The 27,650-nt window shown below is 48.5% G+C and overlaps 1 protein-coding gene across 1 annotated transcript; it reads left to right on the plus strand.

The window, feature by feature from the left end:
* Positions 1-1,488: 1,488 nt before the first annotated feature.
* Positions 1,489-27,412, plus strand: palm3 (paralemmin 3). Its single transcript, XM_049014151.1, is given in 9 exon segments — positions 1,489-1,957; positions 18,856-18,907; positions 19,804-19,884; positions 21,751-21,866; positions 22,652-22,757; positions 23,967-23,994; positions 24,397-24,477; positions 25,061-25,539; positions 25,541-27,412. Coding segments are annotated over 8 exon segments (1,620 nt in total). The 5' UTR covers positions 1,489-1,957; positions 18,856-18,862; the 3' UTR covers positions 26,225-27,412.
* Positions 27,413-27,650: the final 238 nt, after the last annotated feature.

Consider the following 27,650-nt stretch of genomic DNA (forward strand, 5'->3'; position numbering starts at 1 on the left):
CCAAATCTCGTTGCTATTTATAGACGTTACAACAAACGCTCAGAAATGGCAGCAGCAGCCTGACCAGGGTTTTATTGACATTTATGCCATATTGTCTCACGTGGAAACTCGAACCGTGGACCCCTCTGCCACTCACATACAGAAGCCTACCAGGAGAGTTCCGGTACTGCCAAATTGCAAGGAATCGCTTGCAAGACGGAAAGGGGAATACAAATCTTCTAACATATCATCCAACCTATCGAAATGTACTTGCAAACCGAAATGTCCTACCATATTTAATCTTCATGAACCAATTGCTGTATTTTCTGACGCCACTAGATGGTGCTCTCTATACAAAAATGACTCAATGCATGCCCCAAAGCAAACCAAGAGCGCCATCTAGGGGGGTAAAATACAGAAAATGGTTCCTGAAGCCCCATTTGTCTATGGCTACTTTTTACTGCTGAAGTGATCACACTACTGGCGATCTTACACTGAATTGGGGTCGTCTCCTGTATTAATAACACCAATGCAGTACCCAAAGGGAGCACGGGCAATCCTCCGACACCCCACGATTACCGAACCGCATCAGTAGCCGTATGACAGGCATGAGTATCACCACATCATGTTTGTCCCTGGATGGAACAAACATAGCAGCCTCGCTACATTATCTGAAATTATGATGTTGACAGTCATCTACACGTTCACTAAGCTTAACGTCATTTTCGGCAGCTCGGGCTACCTGCAGAAGGGTCCCGATTTTAATTAAATATTTCGTAGTACTTGCATAATGCGTTATTATTTGTTATTGAAGGACAACTTCAGCTGTCGGTCCATTGCAACCAAGGCAGCGTGGATTTCATTCAGATAGTAGATACTGCGCCAAGTAAACTGTCCGTTCAAATCTGCGTCTTTAATCGGCTATTGACTGTGCATGCATAGGCCTACGTTAAAATACCTTAGCAGTAAGTGTATGTTCATATGTTCATTAGATTTCATTTTGGATTTGTATAATTACAATTATTTGTATAATTATTTTATTTTATTAATATTAAACGATTATAGTGCTATGCTTATTTTCTTTTCAACAATGAATTGAAATCAGTGGGACCGGGAACAGTTAAAGTGGCGTGTACGATCTCGTTTCAGTCAACGAAACTCAATCTAAGGCTATTAAACATCTAAACTATTCATGCAAGGAATCAAATGTCAGCTTTCGGTGACGATCTTATCTAACAGTATGGTATGTATCCATGGTGCCCCATCCATCACTTTACCCTGTACAGGATGTGTTCCCATCATCGGATCTGTTGCGCGCAAAATGTATAAACTATAGTTTATAAGGCTATAACATTAAAAAACATCTGTATGAGGCTCTTCAAACCTCACGGCGCGATCTTCTTTTAATGCGCTTTGCCTGCCAAGTTTTTGGAAAAACAGTTTCAGCAATAGGATATTTTTTCATGTTTCGTTTTTTTCCTCATTTCTCACCGCCCTCAGCTGGGATGTGAAAACAACAGGAAATGAGAGATGTTTAATCGGCAGCTACCAGTTTTGGCTGTGTGAAAAGTGGGCTGGCCGCGCTGCAGAAACCCGAGTCAGGTAGCGCCGGGCGCCGGGGAGCAGAGCCGCTCGGCCGCGATGCGACTGCAGAAGAGGCTGCAGGGCTGAAGCGCTCGCTGAAGGGCGATTTGGCCGCTCACTTTCATTTCATATCAATACAGACACGAGGTCTGCTGGCCGCAGAGATCAACGCCAGAGCATTTCTCTTACTTTCCATTCGGGTTTTTACCCCTCCGTAAAAAGACTCAGGTGTTTTCTTTTTAAGTGGGAGGAATACAGCTAAATTTGAGGCGCACACGTGGATCTGACTGAACGCATTTAATACCCTCCATTTCCGGATAATTTATTGTTTTTTTGCGGGGGGGCTTCATCTTTACATTTACGCTTCCTGAGAAGAGCAACTACCCGGAGCCAGGTAAGCCTGCCAGTACACTTAAGCGCATTTCGAGCCCGCCCTGCAGTGCATTTTGAAGGCTCTAATGGGCGAGTTTAATTTGATCATGTTCCTTTTTTTCAAAAAACTTTTGTCCCTGAACTGGCTTCGTTTTGCGATTGTACCACATCGCTCGCTGGATGGGCAGCGGCTTTACGGTCTCTCGGTACAAACTGCACAGATGATCGCACTTTTAAAGTAATAATTTAACAATCCCGCTGACGCGTGGACTTTATTTTACCACAGAGTCGTGCAAACAAAAGTTAACGTCCGCTTATTTTTTTTCATGAAGTGGTTTATGGTTAAACGCATCCGTTATGATCGCAAACTGCGTCTATGCAGCGACTTGCAAACATCTGCTCTCGTCCCAGATATATTTTGCTTCGCGGCTCTTAGCTGGAAGCAGACTAAACTTAGTGAATCGTTATTTTGTTCATCCCCCCCCCCTCCCAAAAAAAAAAAAAAACTTTCACATTTGCATGGAGGGGTACGGAGATGGAGCTGTTTAGGTAGAACTATCGTGGGACTCAGACTTGCTCCTGGCAGGTTTTTTGTCCCAACTTCCATAACTGGCCGCGCTGGGTAGCTTTCTGTGCCCAAGCCAAGGGCGTGGAGGTTTAGATTTTAAAAATCAACAACTCCTACCTGCACTGGCAAATATTTACTAGAAGTTAATGACACGGTAAGTAATAGGTTAATCACACGCTTCTCTGCCACGCTGACGTTGGAAAGGGGATTTAAATGTTTTTAAAAGTGCAACAAAGCCATTATGGTTTCAAGAGAACCTTATAAAATTCATGCACTTAAGCGTGTATTTTTATGTGCTTTTAAATGGCTAGATTTATGTGGCATTAAAGTTTATATATCTGTGTGCCGATGTTCTTTTATTCGCGGTCCAGCGGTCACCTGGGGGTGCACTCTTACTTCCGGAAGTTAATTTAGGACAATGAAAGGTACCGTTTTGTGACTGTTCAACAGACGTTCAGGAATATTTCTTATAGGGTTACTTGCTTTTTAAGGGAGGCAAGGCGGTGGACACACTCCCCCCCCCCCCCCCCACAATATTCAGATGTGTTCACAATATTCCTCCCCAAATCACACCTCCATCTCTGGAGCGTGTGTGTGATGACCCCACAAAGCATTTTATATCGTGACGGATGTATACCCGAAAGTGGGGGAGTGAGCAGTGTACTTGAGGCTTGCAGATCTCGCACGCAGGCAAACACAAGCTAGTGAGTCGGAAAGGAAAAGGCAGTGAAAGAAGCCTCCTTTCCTCTCAGAGCCACGGATACTGCACGTCCTTGAATGTAGGAAGTTGTAATTAATTCACGGACTTGGTCCTGGGGACCGTTCCAGATCTCGTCCGAGTGAGGAGGCAGCTGCGGATACCTTGTGAGCACCTCTCGAAACCTCGTTGTCATGGTGTCCTTTCTCTACCCTCTCAACGCCGGCTTTCGACGGAGTGGCCTGCTTCTCATCTTGTTTGATGAACTTTAATCATCAAACGACAAGATATGTTGCGTATCGGACGGACGTGTTAATGAATAAAGGTGACCGCGGAGGTGGAGTGAATTCTCGCTTTGACTTGGTGATGGGGTTGTAATTGAGCAAAGGGTCAAACCATGCTGACATCGGCGGACGTTACGTGGCTCAGAATCCAGCTTCGTGTCTTAAGCTCTTTAATGAGTATATTAGGGTATACCTGCCCTTAGGACCCCATCTGTGCTCAATCAGAGTAGTTTCTCATGATCAAAGTCTTCTAAAGGTCTTAAAAACACATTTTGTCTGATCTAGAAGCGACAAGATTGGCGTGTTGATATCATGACATGGGTGTGCTCCTCTCTGTCCCTGGCAATGCATTGTTTAAAAACAGCTGGACTAATTAGTGACAGAAACCGCCTCCCCCTACCCCGTAAGTAGATGCAGACATAGACCCCCATCCATCTTGCATACTTGACGGTCTGGATTGAACTCTGGGAGGCTCTGTTGACTCCAGGCACTTCACGTACTACAGAGACATTCCTCGCCGCTACCGCGCAACTCAAGTTCAGCCCGGTATCGCATTTCCGCACGCGCCGTCCTGCATGATTCCGGTTTTCTCCTCCGTTACAGAAGGTGATCCTTTACAGAGCGTTTAGGGGCTGTTTCGTTGGGAATGGGGACTGCGATGACGGTGGCGTTGGCCGCCGACGCCTCTCGTTGTGGCATTTGGGTGTTTGTGGTGTGGACTTTCCCTAGACCCACAGCTGCACACGACGCCCTTCGATTGTTCGCCGGTTGCCTGTGTTTCCCCCCCCCCCACCGCGTCCTGGCTTTACGGATTCGGAAGCTGTTGGAGCCGCCAGTGTGAAAAAATCAATTTGCACGCTATTATTTATTTTCTGTGGTGTGAAATGGAGGCCCAGGCCCCTGGAGGTGCATCAGACCTGCATGTCGGGCCGCTCTGGTCTGTACCCATCCCTGCTGAGCCTGCAGTAGATGCTGCTTCTTTGGTTTGAAATCTGTTAAAGTAGTTATAGTAAATAATTATTACTATTCACTTAATAGTGTTACAACACACCTAGTTTGGGGTTTTCCTCAGCCGTATGACCTGTGCTATCTGAAATAGTTATTGTTTTATTAATATTACCGTATTGATCCGATCATAAGGACCCTGCACTCTCTGGCAGTTATTTTTAGAAAAGTTTTTGAAACACCAAATTTTATTTGACAAGAACATATAATAAGATAACCAGAAATTCAAAAGTGACCGCAGGCAATCGGATTACAATAAGAGTATTACACAAAGTACATTTGGGTTTTTTGGAATGTTTGCTGTGTTATTTCGGTGGGGGGGGATAATGAATACTACAAACTCCACAACCCTTTAGGGTGCAGAATGCTTGTGATGCAGCATAGCCTCATTTAGAGGGTAAAAAGATTGAGCCATTTTAATAAATGGCATTATAGCTCTTTTAAAATGAATTTTACTGTCTTTTTAACAGCCACTATCGGTTGTTTCCACAACCAGGGAAGCCAACAATTTGCACAGCACTCAGGGATACGAGCTGAACGTGACACTCGCGCTTTCAGACTCTCAGGCTCACGCAAGAAATGTTACAGAAAATCAGTAAATCAAAACGCTCACTACAGAATATCGTATTTGGCGCCATCTACTCCCTTTTTTGTCTAGACCCCGGATATAAGAAGACGCCACTTTTTCAGATGTAATTTGAGAAACAACATCACGTCTTATTAAGGCCAACGTGGGAATAACAATGGTTATAACATTATGCATGGTTTCTCCCTACTCAAGTACGTTCGGCATGCATGACTGATCTCTTCCAGAAACACCTCAACGTTTGTCAGCGGTACCAACCTCCTCGTCAAGACTGAGTGACACTGGCTCACAGTCTATGGTTGACCTCCCGCGTTTAAGTAGTTGACTCGACACTATTGGACACTCTTTAATGTTGTATGTTGCACTTTGTCTAGATTCTCCACTTGGTGACATGCCTTTCTGGGGATGTTTATACAGCTCATCCCCCTTGGCCGCAGTGTGGCCATCTTGCACAAGTTTTTGGTAGAGATGCACGATATATATATATATATATATATATATATATATATATATATATATATATATATGACATCAGTATCTGCCAACATTTTGTTAAACATCAAGATATCTGTATCAGTCTGATGTATTAGCCTTGGCTGATATTGCCGGTCGATATTTAAATTTCGCCATTATTCAGAGTTCGCAGCACCAGAATACATAATTACTAGAATAATGGAGAGGATTGCATAGTACTATTAACCATCTTCCATAGTGGAGGATGAGGGATTTCCTCGGCTTATTGAGCACTTATAAGGTCTCAACGTACCGACCTGCCACATGTTTATAATTCATTATTAAATCTGGCCGGCAGATCGACCTTTCGTTTTCCACAATACAACGGCCGTGATGCCATACCGCTAATCTGAACGGGCAAACTTGGTGAGTTTAACCGAGGCTCGAGTGGGTCAGAGGTTAGCTGGTTGTCGGTATCGGCGATACTCGTTTCTGATCATTCATTGGAAGTGCAGCCTAGCAGCACTTGTACCTGACTAGATAGTGCATCACAAACATAGTTATCTGCCTCACTTGTACATCGCTTTGTTTACGTAATAATTCGAAGCTAGTAATAATACTCAGGGATGCACATGACTTATTAAAGTATGCATTTGCGGTATGATATGCGCGGCAATTAATGTAACGGCACGATGACAGAGTGCCACGGGCGTATCGCGTTAAATGGCGAATGCGTATTTGCGTGACAGTTATGTGCATCCACGTTAATAATAATGCGGCACCACTGTGTAGGATATGGTGCTATGGAAGATGGATGAAATAATAGTAATGTTATTATAATTGGTTAGTGGTAACGCGACGGAGTTGTCTCATGCCTACCGCGTGCCGGACGTAAGTTAACGGAATGTGGTGTAACTCCTTAAGCAGCCGGTTTTTTCTGGCCGTTTGATGGTCCGTGGCGCTCGAATGATGCGGAATGAGCGTTTTTTTTTTTAGCTCCTCTCCTCCCAGGCTGCCGTGCTGCGTAGGACGCGCCCAGCTTGGACCGCTCTCCTCCCGTCACGTTGAGTTCGGCAGTGGACCTCAGTGGAGGTCTTCCGCCATCTTGTTCCGATCGTATCATTAGGATCGTAGCAGAAAATGACGGCCTGTTCACAAGAAGCCGGATTGTGTCAGGAAGATTCAGATTTAAGTTTTACTTCCACCCTAACCCTCCCCAGGAAAAGCACTTAGAAGGTGGGTATATGGAGGGACCTGGTGTCCTATAGTCCAGACCCTCTGCGAGGTCCATGCGTGTCCTCCTCCACGCAGTAGATGGTGGCAGGGTATACATCCCACCAGGTCCAGCAGTGGGTCTGTGGGATCCCCGATTTGTCACGAAAACTGTGTTTCGCCTGTTCCTTATCTCTCACAGTTGTCTGGCCTCTGACCAGTGACCCAGTCTTCTTGTGGAAAAGAATGTGTTCGGTCACAGTTTTTTTGTTTTGTGTTTTTCACATCTTGTAGCCCAACTGTGTCTCGTCTCTGAAAGATAACCCCAGGGCATTTTACCTGTTTGAGAAGGTATGCATTACTCATTTCTGAGGCAGCATATTTTCCTGCAGTAAGTGTACCTCCCGCCCCAGAATTTTGTAATAATGGAACCAAACCAGGTTAGTCTAAAAGTGACATTAATGTCAGAACATCCAGTAGCTCACAACTAACTTTTATGGACCACGAAGACTGAACCAGACGTTGCATTTGTCAAAGGTCAGGACCCTAGATTAGCACTGAATAGTCATTTCGGCTTTTGGTGAAGAACCTTGGTCCAAAATTAGTGTCATTATTTAATTTACTATTCACATTTTCTTAATTTTTTGATAATTTTTATTATCTGGTTTTTGGCTAGAAGCTTAACCATTAATTGCAGTTTTTCTGTAATTTATTGCATATGATTGCACATGTGTATATAATATTAAATGAACATAACTGATGCCATTAAACTAAAAATAGAGGCCATTGGCAGTGAGCCTGAGACTCTGTATTCACTGTGGTGTTTCGGTGCTGGATTATATTTCAAAGTCACTGGAATGACGGTGACTGTGTATCGGATGTGTCAGAGTGACAGCACAGTGCTCGGCGACGGACTGGCTTCTCATCCGGTGGGTGGTGATGGATGGAGATGATGATGATGATGAAGATGATGAAGAACTATGTTCGACATATGAGTGTAATGTCACTTTGGCAGATGTGTTTTCAGCAGTTGTGATATATAGAGGCCTTTAGGATCTTATCCAGTAGTGGATTTATGTACTGAGACAGCTTTATGCTGTAAACGGCGATTTCTGCTGGAAAATCTGCTCCTCACAGCAGTGGGTGGGGTCGCCTCTCAAAGTCGCAGCATGTAAGGAGTTAAAGGGTAACCTCAGACGCGTGGAAATAAAACCCTGACAAGAAAAGCCTGTAGCACTGTCTGATTATTAATAAATCCCCCAAACCATAATTTATTAGTCTTCAGATTACTGATATAAAATTCTACAGCATGACTGTGGCCATTGTCTCCACCACCCATTGAGGAGGTTGGGGCGTGTCCTTTTCCTGATGCTATGATCTGTGTTGGGTCAGTGGTTTGAAGAATCCCAGGATGAGCAAATTGAGATGTACTGAGATTCAAGGGTGTTACCTGCAAGCAGGAACGTTTAACAGAAAATGATACAACGCGCTAATGGCCAACCATCCCGCAGTGATAGCGACTTAATTTGTGAGGTGATTTATAATGAGTATTAATACACGTACACAGTGCCAAGGCAGTGATTAGATTGTAGGGATTGCTGTGCTTCCTCCTCAACCCCCCACGTCCCCCCCCAGGGTGGGAAACAAGCCAGACAAGACATGTGTGTGCAAGCTTTGCGCAAAGATGAAGCTATCCGCGTCTGCAGTTGTCCAGCATGTTTAGGTGTCGCCTTAGCTGCTCCGGCGAGCACTGCATGATCCGTCATGTGCAGCACATGCGTGTCCCGCCTGCATGTCGGGCAGGACTCCGTCCCGCTCTGTTTGCGGCTGTTTGGTCCGTGTTTATCCAGAAGGGTAACTCTGCAGGCTTGTTCTTCCGACCGGCTCAGGATCTGTCTTGGCCTGACCTGCCGACTTCAGAAACCAACAAAAAAAAAAATTTTCCCCAACAGCCTGAACTGTCGTCACAAACTCGCGTCCGCCCACTTCCCTGGTACTCGTGCGAGCGTGTTTGCCTCCTGCTGTGTTTGCCTTGTGACACAGCGAGCCTCTGGTTGGCCTGTTGACGTGAGGATGCATATTTTTCAGCGCAGTTATTTGCCTCTGTAACCTTGGTATCCTGCTGAAGGTGTCTGGGGGAGGGGGTTGTTTGCCACAAGTCGTGTCTCGTCAGGACCAGTCGGAGCAGGTGTCCCAGGTGGGGCCATTTTTGGGAGCGTCCACCTGCCGCCTTGGGACGCGTCTCTGTCCCAGAAGTGGCAGTTTAAGGGCATTTCGCTCATAACTAATGAGCATCTTTGCGGTTTGGGGGGGGGGGTCTGACATTGTCTCACCTTCAGGAGTGGTGGTACGGCTCCCGGTATCAGCCCTGGCCGTATCGTGTGTATTTGGCAAAGACAAACACGGGTTGTGCTTCAGTGTGGTTCCCGTGCCGGCAGACAGGGCGGACAAGCTGGGCTGGCATGTTTAGGGAGGGCGTGCCGGAAAGGTCAGGGGTCAGAGTTGAGTGAGAGAATGGGCGTAGAGACCCAGATAAGGGGTGAGGTGTCAGGGACACGCGATGAACATTTTGCCTGTTAAAGCTGCTTCTCCTTTTCCTGTGTGAATTGCCAAGTGTGTGTGTGTGTCTTTGTATGTGAGGGGGGGGGGGGAGGGGTTACACTTTTCTCTCACTCTGCTTCCCCCTGGTCTATAATTTTGGTTCCCTGTAATCTTCGGTGTTTGGATATTTCAGAGGCATCTCGTACACAGTGGCGGTAATTGCACATACTTCTAAGATGATGTCATTCTGACAGCACTGGCTCCTACACGTACCAGTAATCTGTTAGTAACACCATCACCCCATTACCAGCTTATACACATTAACCACACTAACCATTTTATGTCACATATAGCCAGGGCAAGCTAGATACACCATTGAGTTCAGATCCGGAGAGCTCTGGGTGTCTGACTCTGAAGCATTGTTTGTGTGTGTGTGAGTCATGTATGTATTACACTGTGGGGACCCACACAAATCTGGTATTTTGACCTTCTGGGGACCATCTTTTCGGTCCCCACAAGGGGAATCTGAATTTTCTAAAACTCTGTGACTGCAATAAAAAATTGAAATTGCATATTCTTGGATTTTCCTTAGTCACTTATAGTTAAGGTTAGGGTTGGATAGGGGTTAAGAAATTAATGGATGGTCCCCACAAAGATATGAATACAAACGTGTGTGTGTGTGTGTGTGTGTGTGTGTGTGTGTGTGTGTGTGCGCACACGCACATGTATTTCTGGTGAGACAGCCCCATAGGTCACTGTGAGCTGCAGGCAAACCACTTTCTCTGTGGCTCACTTTGAGTAACACACACCAATTTGTTTGTTTAGTTTTCTTAAACCTGAGCCTGCTGTTATTTTGTAAAGCTTAAATGCTGTTTTAATGAATTCCTTTTTTTTTTTTTTTTCGCTTCAGGGTGACACTGCGTGTCCCCAAACAGGTTCCTTTAGATCCCTGTATGAGAGACTCAGTCAGCACAGAGGGTGGCATAAAAGGCCTTATTGATGCCCCTCACTGCTGCTGACGGTTCGTCTCGTAGGTGTCGCATATGCATACACACCCATGCCAGGTTGGCTGGCCCCAAGACGGGGCACTAAGAGAGAAACGCTCCACGGGGGTGTCTGAGGTGGCCTATTCAGTCCGGGATGCAGGAGTCGAAGCTGTCCTGGAAGAGGCCAGCCTAATTATAGGAATGTGGGTTAGGTTTCTCAGGCAGGATGAAGAGGCAGCCTGAGACGGGCACGGTGCCGGTCTGGCTGACCGGCAGACGGTGGACTTTCTCTGTGACATTCCGTCCGGTTTCCATCGACCGTCTCCTCCTCGACGACCCAATGACCGCCATCGTCACATCTTTCAAGGCACTTTGAGGCTGACGAGTTGCGTGAGCCGGAAATGCAACCATACGAGGCTAATTGCCTGTTTCTGCTGTCGCTGTTTTCCTGTGGAAAAATTCCCTCAAACCCCCGTCGTAATTCTCCCTGACAATAATCGCCTTGTTGCCCCGCTCATTGGGTAAGTGTATAACTCAGGGTAACAGGATGGTGCACCTGTACTCTGAGGATCCTGGCAGAGGTAATTATGTACAGTTTACACAGTATGAAGACAGGTCCCGTGGGGAGAGGTAGAGGCCTGTGTCAGTTCCAGGTGTAGCTGTATAAGCAGGTGGTACTTCAGGAAAATAGCTATTATCCAAGCTGTGAACGACACCCACCAGAGAATAGGATGTTACAGACTCCGTACAGGATGTCGCACACCGCATGCCAGTGGCCCAGAAACCAAATGATATGTTTATCACTCGGGTGTGAAAAGTCAGACGATGGGTGTGGCCAAGCCATTAGAGTATGCCCCTCCCTTCATGTTTGAGCACGTACCCAAAAGGAAGCAGAAATTCTTCCTTTCACGTCCCTAACCATTGTTTAGGGCCGCCAAAAGCTCCTGCATCCCTCCCCCGTCTTTGAGTACGTGGAAATTACCAAAGGGTGCATCTCGTTGGATTTTCATGTTCAGCTCGTCATCACGGAAACCTAACGATTGGGGGCGGGCGGCCCTCACACCACCTGGACTCTTAGCCGCTGAAACACCATCAGGCATTTGCTTATTGGTTTTTTGTTTCCAGTCATGCTTTACCTTGATGATAAGAAGTATTTAGTAAGAGCCTGTAATTTAGATACATCCAGCTCTATAAAGCAAATGTTAAGTCATGAGTTTCCCTTCTGATTAAAGTATTGGAAATGAAAACAGTATCTAGGCTGAGTGGCAGAAATGGTGAGATGGCAGAAGCCCCCACACCTGGCATCCATCAAATAAAGACATGAGGGCAAAGGGGGTGTGTGTGAGTGCTCCCCCTCCCCGACCCTGGGCCACCGCAGGGCAGATATGCCGCCTAAATAGGGTTCCCATTCCCCTCCCTGCCTGAACAGGAGCCCCATTGTGCGTGAGCGCAGTGTCCTGACAGAGGAAGCATTGATCGCAGGCCCGCTCGATAGCATCACCACCTGGGGGGGGCGGCCTGCCCCACACACGGGCTCCGTACGCCTCGGTGGGCTCTGACTCCGTTTCAGCTCTCTGTCAGACTCTCTCCATTCCTGCCTATCCTAATCACTCCCTCATCCTGTGTGTGACAGTGTTTAGTAACCAAACCAGATGTGGACAGTATATCTACAAATGGGTGGGTGTATCTAGGCTCTGTGTATGGATCTATGGATATGTCTATCTACTCCTCTGTATTTTGAGTCCTTGTCGTGCCCCACCCCCCAGCTCATGGTATTTTTATCAATAATCTCTGGCTCCATTTACAACCCCCCCCCCCCCCATTTATTTGTGACACGGCACTGAAGCATTGTTTCCACTGCGGACCATGGAGAGCCTCACTGCACATTGCTGTTGCCACTCCAGCCCGCAGACAGTCTCACTGCACGTCGCTGTTGCCGCTACGGCCCGCGGAAAGCCTCACTGTGCGTCAAGGTCACGCCAGCTGCGCCTTGTGAATTTTTCAAATTCCGCACATATCTTTCGTTCTGAAAAACACATGTGCGTGTGCATGCAGAAAACCTCACAGAGGCACAAAGCGAGTGAGCGATCGATCAGAGATCAGAACGTTCTGGATGGCAGACTTGGTGATGGCAGAAAATTAGCAGAGAGTACCATGTACGAGGCGTTTGAAATTGAGGTGCCCTCTGTCTGCTGGTGGAAGATGAAGATGAACCCTGGTGTTTAATGATCAGGAGACCTGACAGAGCTCCTGCATGGCATTGAAAATCGATTCTCGCCTAAGTCTAGCTGAGCGGAACAACATGTAGTTTCAGGTTCAGACCGAGGACAGAGGGTGCTGAAACTGCATTCTTTCACTGTAACCCCAGTCAGCGTGTACCCCCCCTCCCCCCCTACATGCACGTACAGTTAACATGCCATCAGTTTGGGGAGAGAAATTCTCCCATTCAATTGTTCCTTTTTAAATACATTTAACAAATATTCAAATACATCGGGTAGCTAATCACGTCCCACATTTTGGAACTCTAAGTGCTTATGATCGTTGTCCTGTTGCTGATTTGGTAGGGGCATTTCTAGCATGTTTTTAAGATGAGATAGGGAGCATAGTTCATACAGAATGACCAACCTTATCAGCCAATGATATGTTTTGAATTGGTGAGTGACAGGGGAAGAGGCACTCCAGGGGCCAATCAGCTTTTATTTGTGGCCCCACCCCTGTATACACCCTTGCTGATTGGCTTCGGGTCCGCAGTTTATTGCCGCACTCATTCTGATGCCCTGGCAGTCCTGAATCCTGTTGAGTGTCCGTTTTTAATTTCACGCAGGTGCCTGATCTCGGGAAATGTCGGTGGCGAGGGCGGCTCAGCCAGGCAAGGCGGCAATAAGCCACGCTGTCATGCATGGTCTCCCCCAGATGTTCCGCTTCCTCCTCAGGATGTCGCCTACGTGCAGCACAGTTAGCTGAGTGCAGGTGTGCGCCTCCCCCCCCCCACCACCACCCGATGACTCCTCTGAACCTTTTTTCAAGGGCGCCGTCACGATTCTCAGGTTGCTCATTGCCGGCGTGATCCTTAGTTACCCTTGTCCCATCACCATGACAACGCTCGCAGACCACGCTGGCGGGGGTCCAATGTGGGAAGGTCCCCGTCTCGCTCCGTGCGTGTGGCCCTGACATCTGACTGTCCCCTTCGACCTGATTTTTTTCACCCCCTAAATACAGAACAAAAATCTATTGTGGTTTTCAAATTAAACGGGTGCGCAGTGACATCATTCGCTCATTAAGAAAGGAAAAACCGCAGCCTTTTTGTCAGTCTGTGTGCCCATGTATGGAAGACATCCTAACAGACTGGACAGCAGGCTTTGGGCTAAGGAAGGGTTAAGTAATATTCATATATAAGTGCACCTCCTTCCTTATTCAGTCAGTGTGGTCTCGTTGCAGAGGCAGCAATGTGAAGTATATGTCTGGGAACTGTAAGCTTTTGTCTCCTGGGAAATTAGGCTTGCTTAAGGACACTCTCCTAACAGTAAAAGGCCAACACTCAAAGATAAATCACCATCCAGTCTGAAATATTTAACCCATGTCATCATATAGAGAACTAGCAGTCCTGCTAAGTGGAGTTTAAATGTTACATCAGCTTGTTGTCAAAAAACAAAATCGGAGCTGTTGGCTGATTGGCTATAAGGAAGAACAAGGAGGGTGGGTTGTTCAGAGGAAGTTGGCCTGGCAGTGCATTCTGGGTAAGGTGGATGTGATTCTGATCTCTCACACCAGCAGCAGAACCAGTCAGGCAGGTTCAGCAGTTAAGCTGGTGCATTGAGTTGAGGGGTTACAGTTGCTGGATCTCAGGCTCTGTGTCCCCCCAGGTAGCTCCGGGGAATGGGAGCTTCTCACCCCAGCCTTGGGCGCCAGTCCCGGCTTAACCAGGGAACAAGATGTTCTGAGTTTAAGCCCAATAGGTTGAGCTGGTGGCGTTAGGGTGCAGAATTATATAGAAAGGTCCGTACATACCCACAGCTTCGAAGGTGGTCTTATGTCCAAATCCCTGGTGTGGGGGGTTCTGGGGGGGACAGAGAGGATTAGAGATTACTGCAAAAATATTCTTGGGGGGACCCAACATACACTGAGGCAAGTGTAATCACCCTGAGAAAACAAATCTGTACAAGGGTTGAGCAATATATCGATATGTTTTTAAACAAGATATAGGATGGCAATATATTTTTACTGTGCATCAAAATTGTATGAGCAAAGTTTTTTAATAGAGACCCATATTATTGTTTCTTGGTTGTACACAACGTGAGAGCTTTGGTCATGACATCACACCAAATCCCAGAATTCACAGCTAAAGTCAAAACATTTAGTTAGTGTCTCTCAGGGAAGTCGTTGGAGGGCAGTGCAATGAAACATTGTTACTTGGTTAATTTCTTCTGTTTTATTTAATTAATTAAAATGAGGATCTTTCTAGTTAAGTGCACTTTCAGTGGTTGCAGTCTTTTGTTTTCAGATTCTTTAGCAAAGTAAAATTAGGGACTAAATTAAAAACTTTTGTTGCTAAACATGCACCTTCTGTTTTTAGAGCAGTGTCATGAACTGAGAAAAATGTCTGTTGGTGGACATAGTGGAATGAAACACTGTTATGTTACAGCTGTTTTATTTGACCTATGCAACGCAGGTATATACATGATTTATGATATCTTGAGTCTTCTGTTTGGAATTAATAAATTTCTATTCTATAATAAAGTATTTGCACACAGGGAAGGAGAACCTTTATTTGCTTTTGACCAATATGTTTGTGACATCTCACATGTGACTTTGACACTTCATAGATAATACAGAGGGTGGAGTTATCAGGAAATAGTTGTCACGGGAAAGACCAACTTTAAGTTACAATGGACATTTACAAAATGGAGAGGTTGACAACATTTGATAATCATAAACTAGAACAATTAGTTTCACACTAGGAAAAATGGGTTAACTATGGCTTGACTTTATCTTAATGATCGCGTTGTAATTTGTTCATTCCCTGTCTGTAAATAGTTTTCTCTCTTCATTCTTTCTATATGCTTGTTCTTTTGATAAGTATTATGATAAGAAAAAACTAATGACAAATATGAATGAATGATGTATATGACGTGACATGACAGATATGTCTTGAAAATGCTTGTCCCATGCTGGATACTAATAAAAAGATATATACATAGCGAACCCTAATTAGCTATCTATATGGGCCTTTAAGGGTAATTGAAAGATTGCGGGTTCAAATCCCCGACCAGCAAGGCACCACTGAGGTACCCTGAGCAAAGTACCTCCCCCAAGCACTGCTCCGCGGGGCTGAATTAGCTGCCTCCTGCTGTCACATATGGGTTAAATGCAGAGGACACATTCCTCAACTGAGGCTGAATATCGTTTATCACTGTTCTGCCGAAAAATATCGCCTCGTAATCTGTACACTGAAGACAGTCTCTCTCTGGGGATGTTGGGGGTCAGATCTAGAGAGGCAATGATCCGATATTCGGATCGGTATCGGCGCCGATCCAGACCTATTTTACAGATCGCTTGTCGGCCATACTTACGTGACCGATCACCTCCAACACTTATTTAGTTTTTGGCAGTCTCAAACAAGATGGCTCCTATTTCGTGTTTAATCTATTTGTACAATCAATTGACAACACGACAACTCTTTCCTATTTTTGATGTGTTTTTTTGCAGCATTCAAACTGAACGCTAACGCTACTGCTCAGTTTTTTTTGCCACTCAGTGGGTGTGAGCGCGGTGACTTCTGCCTGCTGTGATGTCATGCGCATACACTTCGCAATACGAGAAGCGTAGGAACATCAGATAAGAGGGTGACGATCTGGGAGTATATTTTACGCTTTTAACACCAACTAGTAACAGCGATATGCTATCTTTGTGAAAACAAAGTTTTGAGAGGTGGAAGCAGCGTTTAGTGGAAAATCCCGCTAAACAAAGTGCACGCAATTCTGCTTGACATCACGTGTAGTATGAAAAAAGCAACACATGGTTTGGGAGTCACTAGCATGCGCAGCTTTGCACACTCGCTACAGCTTGTGATACACAAGAGGCTGCTATCGCAACTAAGTGTAAGGGACGCTGTTGCCAGTGGGAGGAAAGCTGCGGGGAATTCTAAGCATTCGCCACTTGCTTATCCTCGCTAGGATTTGATATTGATATTTTAATATAATAAATGTATATTTTTAACCAGGATCATACTGCTAACCTGGAGCAAACCCGGAAAGCACAGGGCAGGGAATATCCCGGTTGAGATGCCGCCCATTCCAGGACAAGCACAAACTATGGGAGGTTATAAGATAGCAGTTCCCCTAATCCTATGCCATTGTGGAGCCCCCAGCCTTGTAGTGTTGGCCAGCAGTGGTGCCCACAGAGCCACCATAACCCTAGGTAGCTTAATAGACTCCTTTTATTCTACAAGTCTTTAAGCAACCCAGGTGTTTTGAAATGAATGAACCTACCATTTGTAAAGGGGAAAGCCTTTTATAATGCTGGAAGTCAGGCCGTATGTTTGTCAACCAGACCCGGCGCTCAGTCTGGAGCGCTCATGGTGGGGGTGAGAGAGAAGTTTGCTCCTCTGCTGCGCTTTAGCGTATGTGTGGCCATGTGTCGTGCCACATCCAGCTCTGTCCCTTCCTGTGGAGAAAACTCGCCCCACAAGCAGAGCCAGTAGGAGCAACTCGTGCAGCTCGACAGCCGGGCCTGTCCACACTCGTTCGAGGCCCCGGGCGGTTGAGTAACAGACCTCCTCAGCAGGCTACAGTCTCCCCAACCCACCCCAGCGAGGCAGCGAGGAGGGAAACCAGCTTTTCAACTGCCCCCCCCATACACACGCGCACACAAGTGTGGGAGGGCTGTTTTTTTGTCCTCGGGGATAATCCAGAAAGAGCTCTCATAAGCGTCGCATTTCGAGGCGTGTTTTAGCACCACTCGTGAAAAGCAGCTGGAATTGGAAACGCGAATGATTGCAGGAGATTGCCATGGTAACCGGTTGAGTTCACGCTCTCCCTCCCTCCTTCCTTCCTCTCACCCCCCAGTGCTGAGAGGCACACACCACCCTTTTCCACTCGGCTCCCATCCTTTTTTTTTTACTGGGGCCACAGCAATTCATGGCATCAAACGCTTCTCAGATGCTTTTCCTCCGGCTGTGGTCCTGTACCCTCCATGAGAAGCATCTCTGTTACTCTCTTGCGCTCTTCTTCTGACGGCTGCGGGCAGCTCGCCAGCTGCTGCCAGGGTGGCGTGTGGTGGCAACGGCATGATGTGAGCGCTGGGTCACTCGCAGAGCTCCTCCACAGGATGTCAAAGGCAGACAGATGACGAAAACTCTAAGGCTGGCCTCAGTCAATCAGAACCTTAGACATGAGGGTACAGGTCGGGCTCCGTGCCCTTAGCGCGAGGGTATGTGTTCAGCTCTGTGCCTTTAGCGCGTGGGTACAGGTCGGGCTCCGTGCCCTTAGCGCGAGGGTACATGTTCAGCTTTGTGCCTTTAGCACGTGGGTACAGGTCGGGCTCTGTGCCCTTAGCGCGAGGGTACATGTTCAGCTCTGTGCCTTTAGCACGTGGGTACAGGTCGGGCTCCGTGTCCTTAGCGCGAGGGTACATGTTCAGCTTTGTGCCTTTAGCACGTGGGTACAGGTCGGGCTCTGTGCCCTTAGCGCGAGGGTACATGTTCAGCTCTGTGCCTTTAGCACGTGGGTACAGGTCGGGCTCCGTGTCCTTAGCGCGAGGGTACATGTTCAGCTTTGTGCCTTTAGCACGTGGGTACAGGTCGGGCTCTGTGCCCTTAGCGCGAGGGTACCTGTTCAGCTCTGTGCCTTTAGTGCGTGGGTACAGGTCGGGCTCCGTGCCCTTAGCACGAGGGTACATGTTCAGCTTTGTGCCCTTAGCATGTGGGTACAGGTCGGGCTCCGTGCCCTTAGCACGAGGGTACATGTTCAGCTCTGTGCCTTTAGCACGTGGGTACAGGTCGGGCTCCGTGCCCTTAGCACGAGGGTACATGTTCAGCTCTGTGCCTTTAGTGCGTGGGTACAGGTCAGGCTCCATGCCCTTAGCGCGTGGGTACATGTTCAGCTCCGTGCTCTCAGTGCGAGGGTACAAGTCAGGCTCCGTGTCCTTAGCACGTTGGTGCACGTTGGACTCTGTGCATTTAGCATGAGGGTGCACGTCGGGCTCCGTGCCCTCTGCTGGTATTTTCATAGTTCTGCTGATGTTGGCAGTTCCAAGACTGCTGAGAGATTCCTCTGTCCCTCTTGGGCCTTTCCCCAAAAGCTGCCCATACCTACAGAAGCAGGAACATGAATATCTGTATAGATACCATACACTCGTTCCACAATGGGGGAATGATCCGTGAAGTTCACATTAAGTATGTTGAGTTTTCTGCCAAAATGCCTTTGTCCATCTGATATCTCCACACCAATCCTTTTTTGTCATTACTCTCTGTGCTACTGGAGCCCATGTACTTGATTGTAGTTCAGTTGTCATGTCAGAGGTGCTGCTGTCAATATCTTTGTCCAAAATGTCCCCCAGTAACACCCTTCCCTTTTCATGTCCTGTCACAGATCCAACATGGACGAGGCTGAGAAGTACCAGCAGAGGGTGCAGGCCATCGCGGTGAGTCGCGGGGAAGAACAAGGGGAACTAGCATGGGGCTGTGGCGGTCCCAAGGACCTTGCTTCATGGTGATATAGTTCTGGCCTCGCTGGTCAGACTCTGGCCTGGAACGCAGTCATGCATTCCTGAGACGTCCATTAGAACAGGGAAAAACTAAATAACAGTTGTTGGATGGTGTTTTCTCCCTGAGCATCTGTGTGGTGACACATGGCCACACATACGCTGGTAAGGCGAGCCTCCTTCCACATGCCGTCTGCGTGTTCAATAATTCAGTGAGTGAAGCAACACCAGGGGCAGAGACCGGCCTGCCCAAACACCCCCCCCCCCCCCCCACTGCCCAGCGTCCATGAGTAACTGAGGTGCTCTCCAGGGAGTTCCCATGATGCACCGGGCCAGGCAGAACGGGGTGGTGTGATGGCCGAAAAGAGCAGAGGCGGGGGGATGTATTGCCACGGTGACCCTTCATATGACCAGAAACCCCCCCCCATGCCCCCCCCCCCCACCGCCTGACAGTTGCAGCGAGAGCATGTTCACGCAGCATGCCGGACATCCTGTGTGTCCGAACCGGGAGGAGAAATTGAGGAATTTGACACGTCTAATGGGTGTCGGATCATCTTTGCTGATAGGAAGCCTCTCTGAGGGGCTGGGGTGGGGGGTGTGTGTTCCTGAGCGCTGCTCTGAGCTGGATTGAAGCCAACGCCCTGGCTGTAGGCCAAGCAGGCCTGATGGACAGCCTGTATCAACCTTGGGCGGGGTCAGCTGGGCTCAGGTGCAGGCTGGTGGAGATCGTGAGGCTGCGTGGCTGATCCCTAATAGCGTGTGTGTGTGTGTGTGTGTGTGTGTGTGTGTGTGTGTGTGTGTGTGTGTGTGTGTGTGTGTGTGTGTTCCTCCTGCAGGAGAAGCGACGCCTCCAGGAAGAGCAGGAGCGCAAGCGGCGGGAGATGGAGGATGAGAAGCTGAGGCTGCAGCAGCTCAAGGTCGGAGCCCCTTGTCCTCCCACCCCACCCCCCTTCCGCGAGAGGACACGGTTGGACACAACATGAGCCCCCCCCCCCCCCCCCCCCCCCCCCCCCGCCCCCCCCCCGCCCCCGGTGGTTCACAGTACCAGCCCGCCCTTGGGCGAAGCTCCCTTAGTCTGTTTACTTGCGGGGCTGAATGAGCTGGTCCCTCTATTGTTTAGCGGTTGTGGTGACGTTCCCCCTTCCTACTGTATGCCGCCCCATTGCCCGTTCCAGGAGAATTCCTTAGCTGTGTGTGTGTGTGTGTGTGTGTGTGTGTGTGTGTGTGTGTGTGAGAGAGAGAGAGAGACGGTTTGCCGCAGACGCACAGATCTGCCCCTCAATCTGTTTCCTCCCTCTCTGTGTGACTTTCTCCCACAGCCGTGACCTTCCTCTGTCCTTTGCTGTCTCACGTTATTCCCGCCCCCCATTTGGTCTCGCTGGAATGGGACCTGGGTGTCAGCGCGGGGGGGGGGCCTTTCCTTCATATGCCCACTTATACACGTCCCATCACTGCCCCCTTAAGTACAGGGGCTGCACACATTTGTCACCAACTCGCAATTATGTTTGATTTATTCAGCGGATGCCTTATCCAAAGCCATGTACGTTTCTGGGAAAGTGGGGTCAGTCAGTCCGTGGAGCAGTTGGGGGTTCAAGGGCCTTGCTCAGAGGTGCACACGCTGAAATCATTCTGCTGACTTTGGGGCTTGGAGCAACAACCTTCTGGTCACTCTCACACACGCACGGTTGTGTGGCCACATCGCTGTCCTTCCTCCATGCTGCCGGGCCGTCGGGTCTGTTTGGGGAGTGCTTGCCTGTACGTCTCTAACGCGTAACAAAAAAAGGCTCCCCTCCGTCACTGTGGCCTCCTCCGGGAGTCCGAGACGTGTCCCTGCACCACTTTCACTTCCAGTGAGGCAGCTTCATCCAGAACCAGGTCACCTCACCTAAGGTCCGTCCAACCCCTTCTGTGACACATTTTTGCCCCCTATGTTGTGTTGGTGCTCACTACAGTATGTCTGAGAAACGTCTGTCTGATTGCTTGTTTGTTTCACATTATTTGTTTGATTCATGTTTGTTTGTTTGTTTTGTTTGTTTGTATTGCTCATTTGCCACCATTTCATTGGTGCAGGGTGTTTTGCATTCGAAATCTTGGTAAGTGCATAAGGCTCCCAAGGATCCCTCAGTTCCAGGAAGGAAGCATTCGAAGCTGATTTCCTTGTTTGACAACACAATGCCCTTGGCCTCTGCTAGCGATCAGCGTGTAGAAGCCCCGGACCAAAGGGGCTGTTTGTTTTGGATCGCGTTTGCTGGCTCTTAACACGCCCGGAGCCTGTTTGTTTTGGAATGGCCGTTCCAAAGCAGTGCAAGACCGGGCAAGAGTGGAGCATGCTGGGAGGGCCGTGCCGTCACGCCGCGATCTGACCCCGGTATGCGCAGCCTGGCAGAACCGTGGCGAGGGGCCGGTGGCCCACGGATGAAACGCTGCAGAAGAGCTCCCCCTGCTGGTGCTTTGCCTCAGTGCCCGAGGGAGGAAGCACAAGAGCATGTCTGCGAGCTATGAGCTCGGCTGCATGTCTGTCTCACATGTTTTAGACGGGGGACATTTCCTGGTGGCACCAGGACCCCCCTGGATGACGGTACTACGCTGCTGCTGTAGTTATAGGGAGTGTCACACAGATGACTGCTCTCAGCCAGCATGGCTTACAGTGCGTAATACAGGCCCGCTCTCACTGATCTAGGGTACAATACAAAATCCCTCCCTGGTTACCATATTGTGTGGTGCCTATTCCTCTCTGTCTGAAAGTTCTCTCTGTTACTCCTTCCTCTTCCTTTGGTCCACAGAGGAAATCCCTGAGAGACCAGTGGCTCATGGAAGGTCCATCCAGCCCTGATGGCTCCGGGCTACGCTCTCCTCTCTGGGGGTCCCAAGCTCAGGAGATAGAGGCACGCATTGACCAGTAAGTCAAGCCCCCCCCCCAATGAAAAGTGTCTCATTCGGAGGTTCCCAAACCTGAGTCTGTGGGCCGGTTCAGTACCCCCCTGGGAGGTTTGGGGTGGGCTCGGTTAATTTCCAAAAATAAGCCACGTATTTTCATGCCACTCATTCGTTCATTTATACTGCCGCTAATGTCTGCATCTGGAAACATGGAATCAGCTGAAGTTTTAAAATCTGTCTCCAGATCCACCAGCAGTACCTGTAATACACCCCCACCTCCCTCGTCTATGAAATTTTTGCATAACGGACGCCAGTCTGCCGTCTTCAGAAGCTTGGGAACCCAAATTCCCTAACAGCATTAACCAGAAAGGAATCCAGTGCTGAGACGTGTTCATACACGTAAAACTGGAAACTTCCTTACTTGTGGGGACATTTTTCAGGTCCCCATTTGGATAAGCAAAATTTAATAAAAATCTGCGACTGCAATCAAAAGTGCGAAGATGCCAAGTCTTGTATTTAGATTAATTACTTATGGTGAAGCTTAGGCCTGGGTAGGGCTTAAGGTTGTTATTGTTGGGATTACGGTTTTGCCCATAGAAATGAATGGAGAGTCCCCACAAAGATGAATACGACCGTGTGAGTGTGTGTATGTGTGTGTGAGGCCATGTCCTATAGCTCGGCACACATCCCAGTGTATGATTCCAACTGTCAATATACAGCACCTACAGCTGCGGCTTATTGTACAGTGTGTACAGCCAGTCTCTCTCTCTCTCTTCCTTCCTCCTGTGTTTGCACACATGTGTGCAGACTGCAGGTGGATAGCCAGCGTCTGGCAGAACAAGAGAGGAACCTGAAGGATCTGCACACGAACGAGGAAAACCAAACGGTCGGGGACGTAGAACACTGCAGCCAGGTCAGCGGCCTGTGTGCGGTCACGCCTTTCACTCGCATCCAGTCAGAACCTGCCTCTGCTGGAGAATGAATCCCGCTTAAAGGCAGCGGGAAAATCCCTGCCACCCGCCCAATCCCAAATCAGTTCCTCTACCCACCCTGCCCCACACCAATTGAGGACAGCTCTGAGCTGTAGACACTGATATCCTTGTTGTGTAACTGGGCGTATTCTCTGCCTATTAAAAATAGCTTAGTTAGGTGTGGTTATCTGACAAGTGCACTGTCTATTGAATATTTTAATAGACATCAATCAGGTTAACAGTGAAATTAATTGAACTGTAACTTGACCGAGCTGTTGCCAATAAATCTGCAATTTACAGTGGGCTCTGATGATTCTCTTCTCGGGGCAGAAATGCATTCGGTGCATCTAAGATATGATGACAATGTTTATCTGGGTGTATACTAACCCCAAACAGTCACACATCCGCTTCACCGTTTGTGACCTACCGACCAGCAGCAGCAGTGTTTACCGCCTCAAACCACACATTTGGGTGGGGTTAGCTAAATACACTGGGGGGGGACTTTTTTATAGGGGTCTTAGAAGCAACAAACCCCCCCACCCACACACCTCGTACATCATCAGCAGTGTATTTAGCATCGGCGAGAACATTATGATCGTTGAAGAGCTACCAGTCTTGAAGCAGTTTCGTCAGATTTTGATTTTAGGTTTTGCGATTAACTGTACATGATTCTTAGGAAATTACTGATAAGTAATTTGGGACAGAGAAGCCCAACCTCACTCCAGAACTCCAGTGTGCACCTCCTGCAGAAATTTACCACAATGCTGAAAACTGGACTCTTTAGTAATCGGCAAAAGTGAACGTTCAAACTAAGCTAAGCCACCATAATGATATGGCTCACTTAGGCCCTCTTGTGGTCAGGATTAACTATGAGCCATTTGTAATATGATTAATTTCATTCTGTGGGTCCCTTTTGCCATTTTACTTAGAAAATAATGGTCTGTACATCCTAATAAAAATGAATTTATGTAAGGCAAGTTATTTCAATAAAACAGGTGTAATGTCATATGACAGATCTTAATGCAAATTTTCTATCTGAACATGTTTACTCCCGTCTGGCTGTTGCCATGGTAAAATACCGATCAGTGCTCATGTCACTTCCTGCTACTGGAGCTTTGCCGGTTGACCCCATCTGTTTTTCTTTCCCGCAGGCTGAGACGGCGGAAGGAGGAGTAAAAGGTAGGTTTCCCCAGTTTAATCTACAACCCAGAACCCCCCCCACCACCCCCACACATGCAAGGCCTGCTGGGAGAAGACCAGCAGAAAGCGCAGGCCAGCCAGCACACCCTCCCTCAGTCAGCAAGCTTTAAAAGCTGCGCTGGCACTAGCGAGTGCTGATGCCGGCGGGGGAGTAACTGCTTGCGTTAGACGCTCGGGCCGCCCAGCTCAGGGTCCCGTGGGTCTGGCAGAGCTTCAGAAGCAGCAGTTCTTCCCCGAGCCGCTTGTCTGATCTGTAAAGGTGCCGCGAGCATCTGTCATGGCGGCCCCGCGTGGGCTGAGCTTGCTTGTTCTCGTCCTCCACCTCCGCTCCCTTCTGCTGCCAGCACCGTCATTCACCGTCTCTGTTCTCTCGCTCCTCAGACGGCGCCTCCCGTCAGGCCCCCACGCCGGCCCCCCGCCTGCAGAGAACGGCTGTGCAGAATGGACAGGAAGACCGAGCAGGTACAGCCCCCACCCCGCTCAGGCTGTCCACCCTGCCCTGTGTACGGCAGCTGACGCGAACCCGTCACACCATGAACCACGTCACCTACCTGCTCCATACTCCCTCGCGAGAACTTTTAATCCCTGCTTTAGTTAGGATGCGTCTTCTTCCCTGGGTCGTTGACCTTACAAGCTTCTGCCTTTTTGTGAATCGTAAGATGTCCCACATGCTGAAGACTTCAAAATGTGAGCTTGTCACTTCTGTGCAAGAGTTCGATCATTTCCACCATGGCAATATTAAATTAAAGCAAATCTGAATCGAAGAGCGAATTTGCAAAACTCCCTCAATCCACGGGATGAGTTTTTGAGGATTTCTGTGGATGTGTTTAAATGTAAAGAAACTTCTTTGTTGGATTAAAGGAGAACTGAATGATTTTTGGTTCCCAATGCTTGATGGGGAAGCCTGACTTTAGGTTATTGGTGATCTCATATGAAAAATAAATCAATAGTCGGTTTGACATCCTGAACATAGCAAAGTAAAGCCGATTCGCGGTATACATGACCAGTTTTTGGGCTGCTCACCTTTCACCTTTTCCTTCTACAGTCCTGGGAGTTGTGGAGGTGCAGGTGGAGAAGGATTTGAGGACGGGGGCCACTGTCATCAAATCCGTGGCGCCTGTGGACCCCGGGGAAGCAGTATGCTCTGGGGAGAAGGTGTTCGATGACGGAAGCAAGAGTGTGCACACGACAGTGGGGGCCGCGGGGAGCCAGCCCAGCCCCGAGGAGCTCGGGCTGATCCTGAATGCTTTGGGGGGTGTGGGGGCTCCAGTGGAGGCCAAAGTCATCGTCAATGGGAGGAAGGAGGGTGGCGAGGAGGCCTGCAGTCTGCCGCTGGAGGAGAACGGATCAGACGTAGCTCATGGAGCCGCCAGCCAGTTGGCACCTTCAGAGGAGACTGCTAGAGTCAAAGGCACCCCCAAGAATGAGCTCCCGGGAGCTGAAGGGGAGGAAGGTGTCATCACCATGACATTCCTGGGCTATACGGAGACGGAGCCGGGTCAGGGCCTGAATGGGGAGGACATGGGGGGAAATAATCCGAGCAGAACGTGTCATCATCATGGACGACGGGGAGGAGCAGGCTGACGTGGAGAAGGAACCACCCCCAGGGAAAAACGCAGAGCCCCCAGGGCCACCAGAAAGCTCCATTTCCACGTCCCAACTGGAGCCTGCTGACCCTGAGCTTCAGCCTGAATCCGAGACCGAACCTGAAATCACCCCGGAACCGGGTGCCGACGTTCCCTCAGACTCTGAAAAGGCACCTGAATCCAGGCTGGACGAAGCCAGCAAATCGGATTCAGGAGCTGAAGGGGAACAGGAGGCCATACCTGAAGTCACGGAGAACTTCATCGAACCTTCCCAATGCACCATGAACTCCACAGAGCCGCCCTCCCTTAGGCCCACGCCAGATCCAAAGGTAGACGGGGCCGAGCCTGAGGACAAAGCAGTGGAGGAGCCCGCCGCTCTGACAGCCAAGCCGGAGCAGTTCCAGGAAATCCCCCTAGATGGCGAGGCGAAGCCAGACATGCAGCCCCTGCTGGCTGTTGCTGACAGTGATGCCAAGAAGCAGGTGCCCAGGCCGACTGCCGAGCAGCAGCCCCTGCTGTCCACCTCCAAAGCCCCCCCAGAGACCGAGCACGCCGCGCCCAACCGGGCCGAGGGAGCAGACGCCCCAAAACACAAGTCCTGTCAGTGCTGCTCCATCATGTGAGGTTGTCCACTGCCCCAAACACGCTCTGTCCATCTCCATCTCTGCACCCCTTCCTTCCCTCTGTCCATCTCTATTTCTCCATCCCCTCCTTCCCGCTGTCCATCTCCATTGTCCTTGATTCCCTTGGTTTCCATAGACATCTAGAAAGCATCATCACTGTCCTACGAATGGAGTTCATCTAAGCCGTTGGACCACAAACTTGCGATCCTGGATTGTGTTGCTATGGACACTTGTTTGCACAACTGGCCAGAATTCCCCCTCCCCCCCCCACCCGATGTTGCGAAGTTGTGCCCCTGACATGTTATGTGAAGACACACCCTGCTCAACCTGGAGTGCTAATGAAAGCTGAGGAGCAACGTTGGTGTTCAGATTAGCCGTGATGCCTGGTGCAACTGTTTCAGAAGCATCAGTGTGAGATCCTACATCTGTGCCTGTTTCCAAAAACCCTTGTGCCTTTGCTGTTACCCAAAAACCCATTCTGAATGCAGTATGGCGATCTGTGCACACATCCAATGGGGAAGCTATTAGATGGAACTTTTCATCTCTTTCTTCAAACTTCGAGAGCTGGTGACAAGAGTGTCACAGTGCAACACAACTCCCCCCTGTCTTCTCAGCTGGTTCAAGAAGGAACTCTCAGCTAAACCACTGGACAAGTAACGTGAAGTCCCAGTCATGTGACCAAAAGACCCGTCTTCAATATTAACAAAGCGTTGATCCGTGTGCTGTGTGCCGCAGCTTCAAATGCGGCTCTGACTTGTTCATGAACGCAATATGTTCAGCGGCACGGTTTGCTACTGACTCCAGTCTATTTCACACATGCCTCTCTGTCGCCCTACGGATTTCCAACCACACCACGCTATCGCTGTCCAGCATTTTATTCTACGGTGTTTTTAAATATATACTTTTACACTAGGCAATTTTAATAATACAGATGTTTTGTCGTATTAATTCAGTTGACACGGCACCAAAGTTTTTTGAAACGTATACATTTTTAAAACAGTCAGATACTCCCTTTATGATTCTGCTGTGGACCTTAATGTATATAAACTCGTATTGGGGTTTGTGGGTGCTGTTGTATAGGATGTCTTTTCTGTTGGTAAAGTGAGAGAATGTTAATCGGCAATATGTGTAATGTCTGTCAAGTGATGGAGAACTTTATAAACAATGTAAAGGAGAAAATATTACAAAGATTTTTCGTCTTTTATGAGTCTGTTGTGTGACACTTTGCAGAGAATCGCAAATACTGCACGTCGACTTAAAAGCTTTGAACTTTTACTGAAGTCGGTAGATTTTGAGCATTTAGGGATACGGCTGGGTTTCTTCCTTGTTTGTCACTGATATAAGGGTTTTGTACACTCATGCAGCGACGGACCGGACTCACGCCACAGGTATAATGCAGCCGACACGTTAAATTCTGTCTGCTGGA

The sequence above is a fragment of the Brienomyrus brachyistius genome, chromosome 5 (assembly GCF_023856365.1).
Source record: "Brienomyrus brachyistius isolate T26 chromosome 5, BBRACH_0.4, whole genome shotgun sequence".
NCBI classification, from domain to species: domain Eukaryota; kingdom Metazoa; phylum Chordata; class Actinopteri; order Osteoglossiformes; family Mormyridae; genus Brienomyrus; species Brienomyrus brachyistius.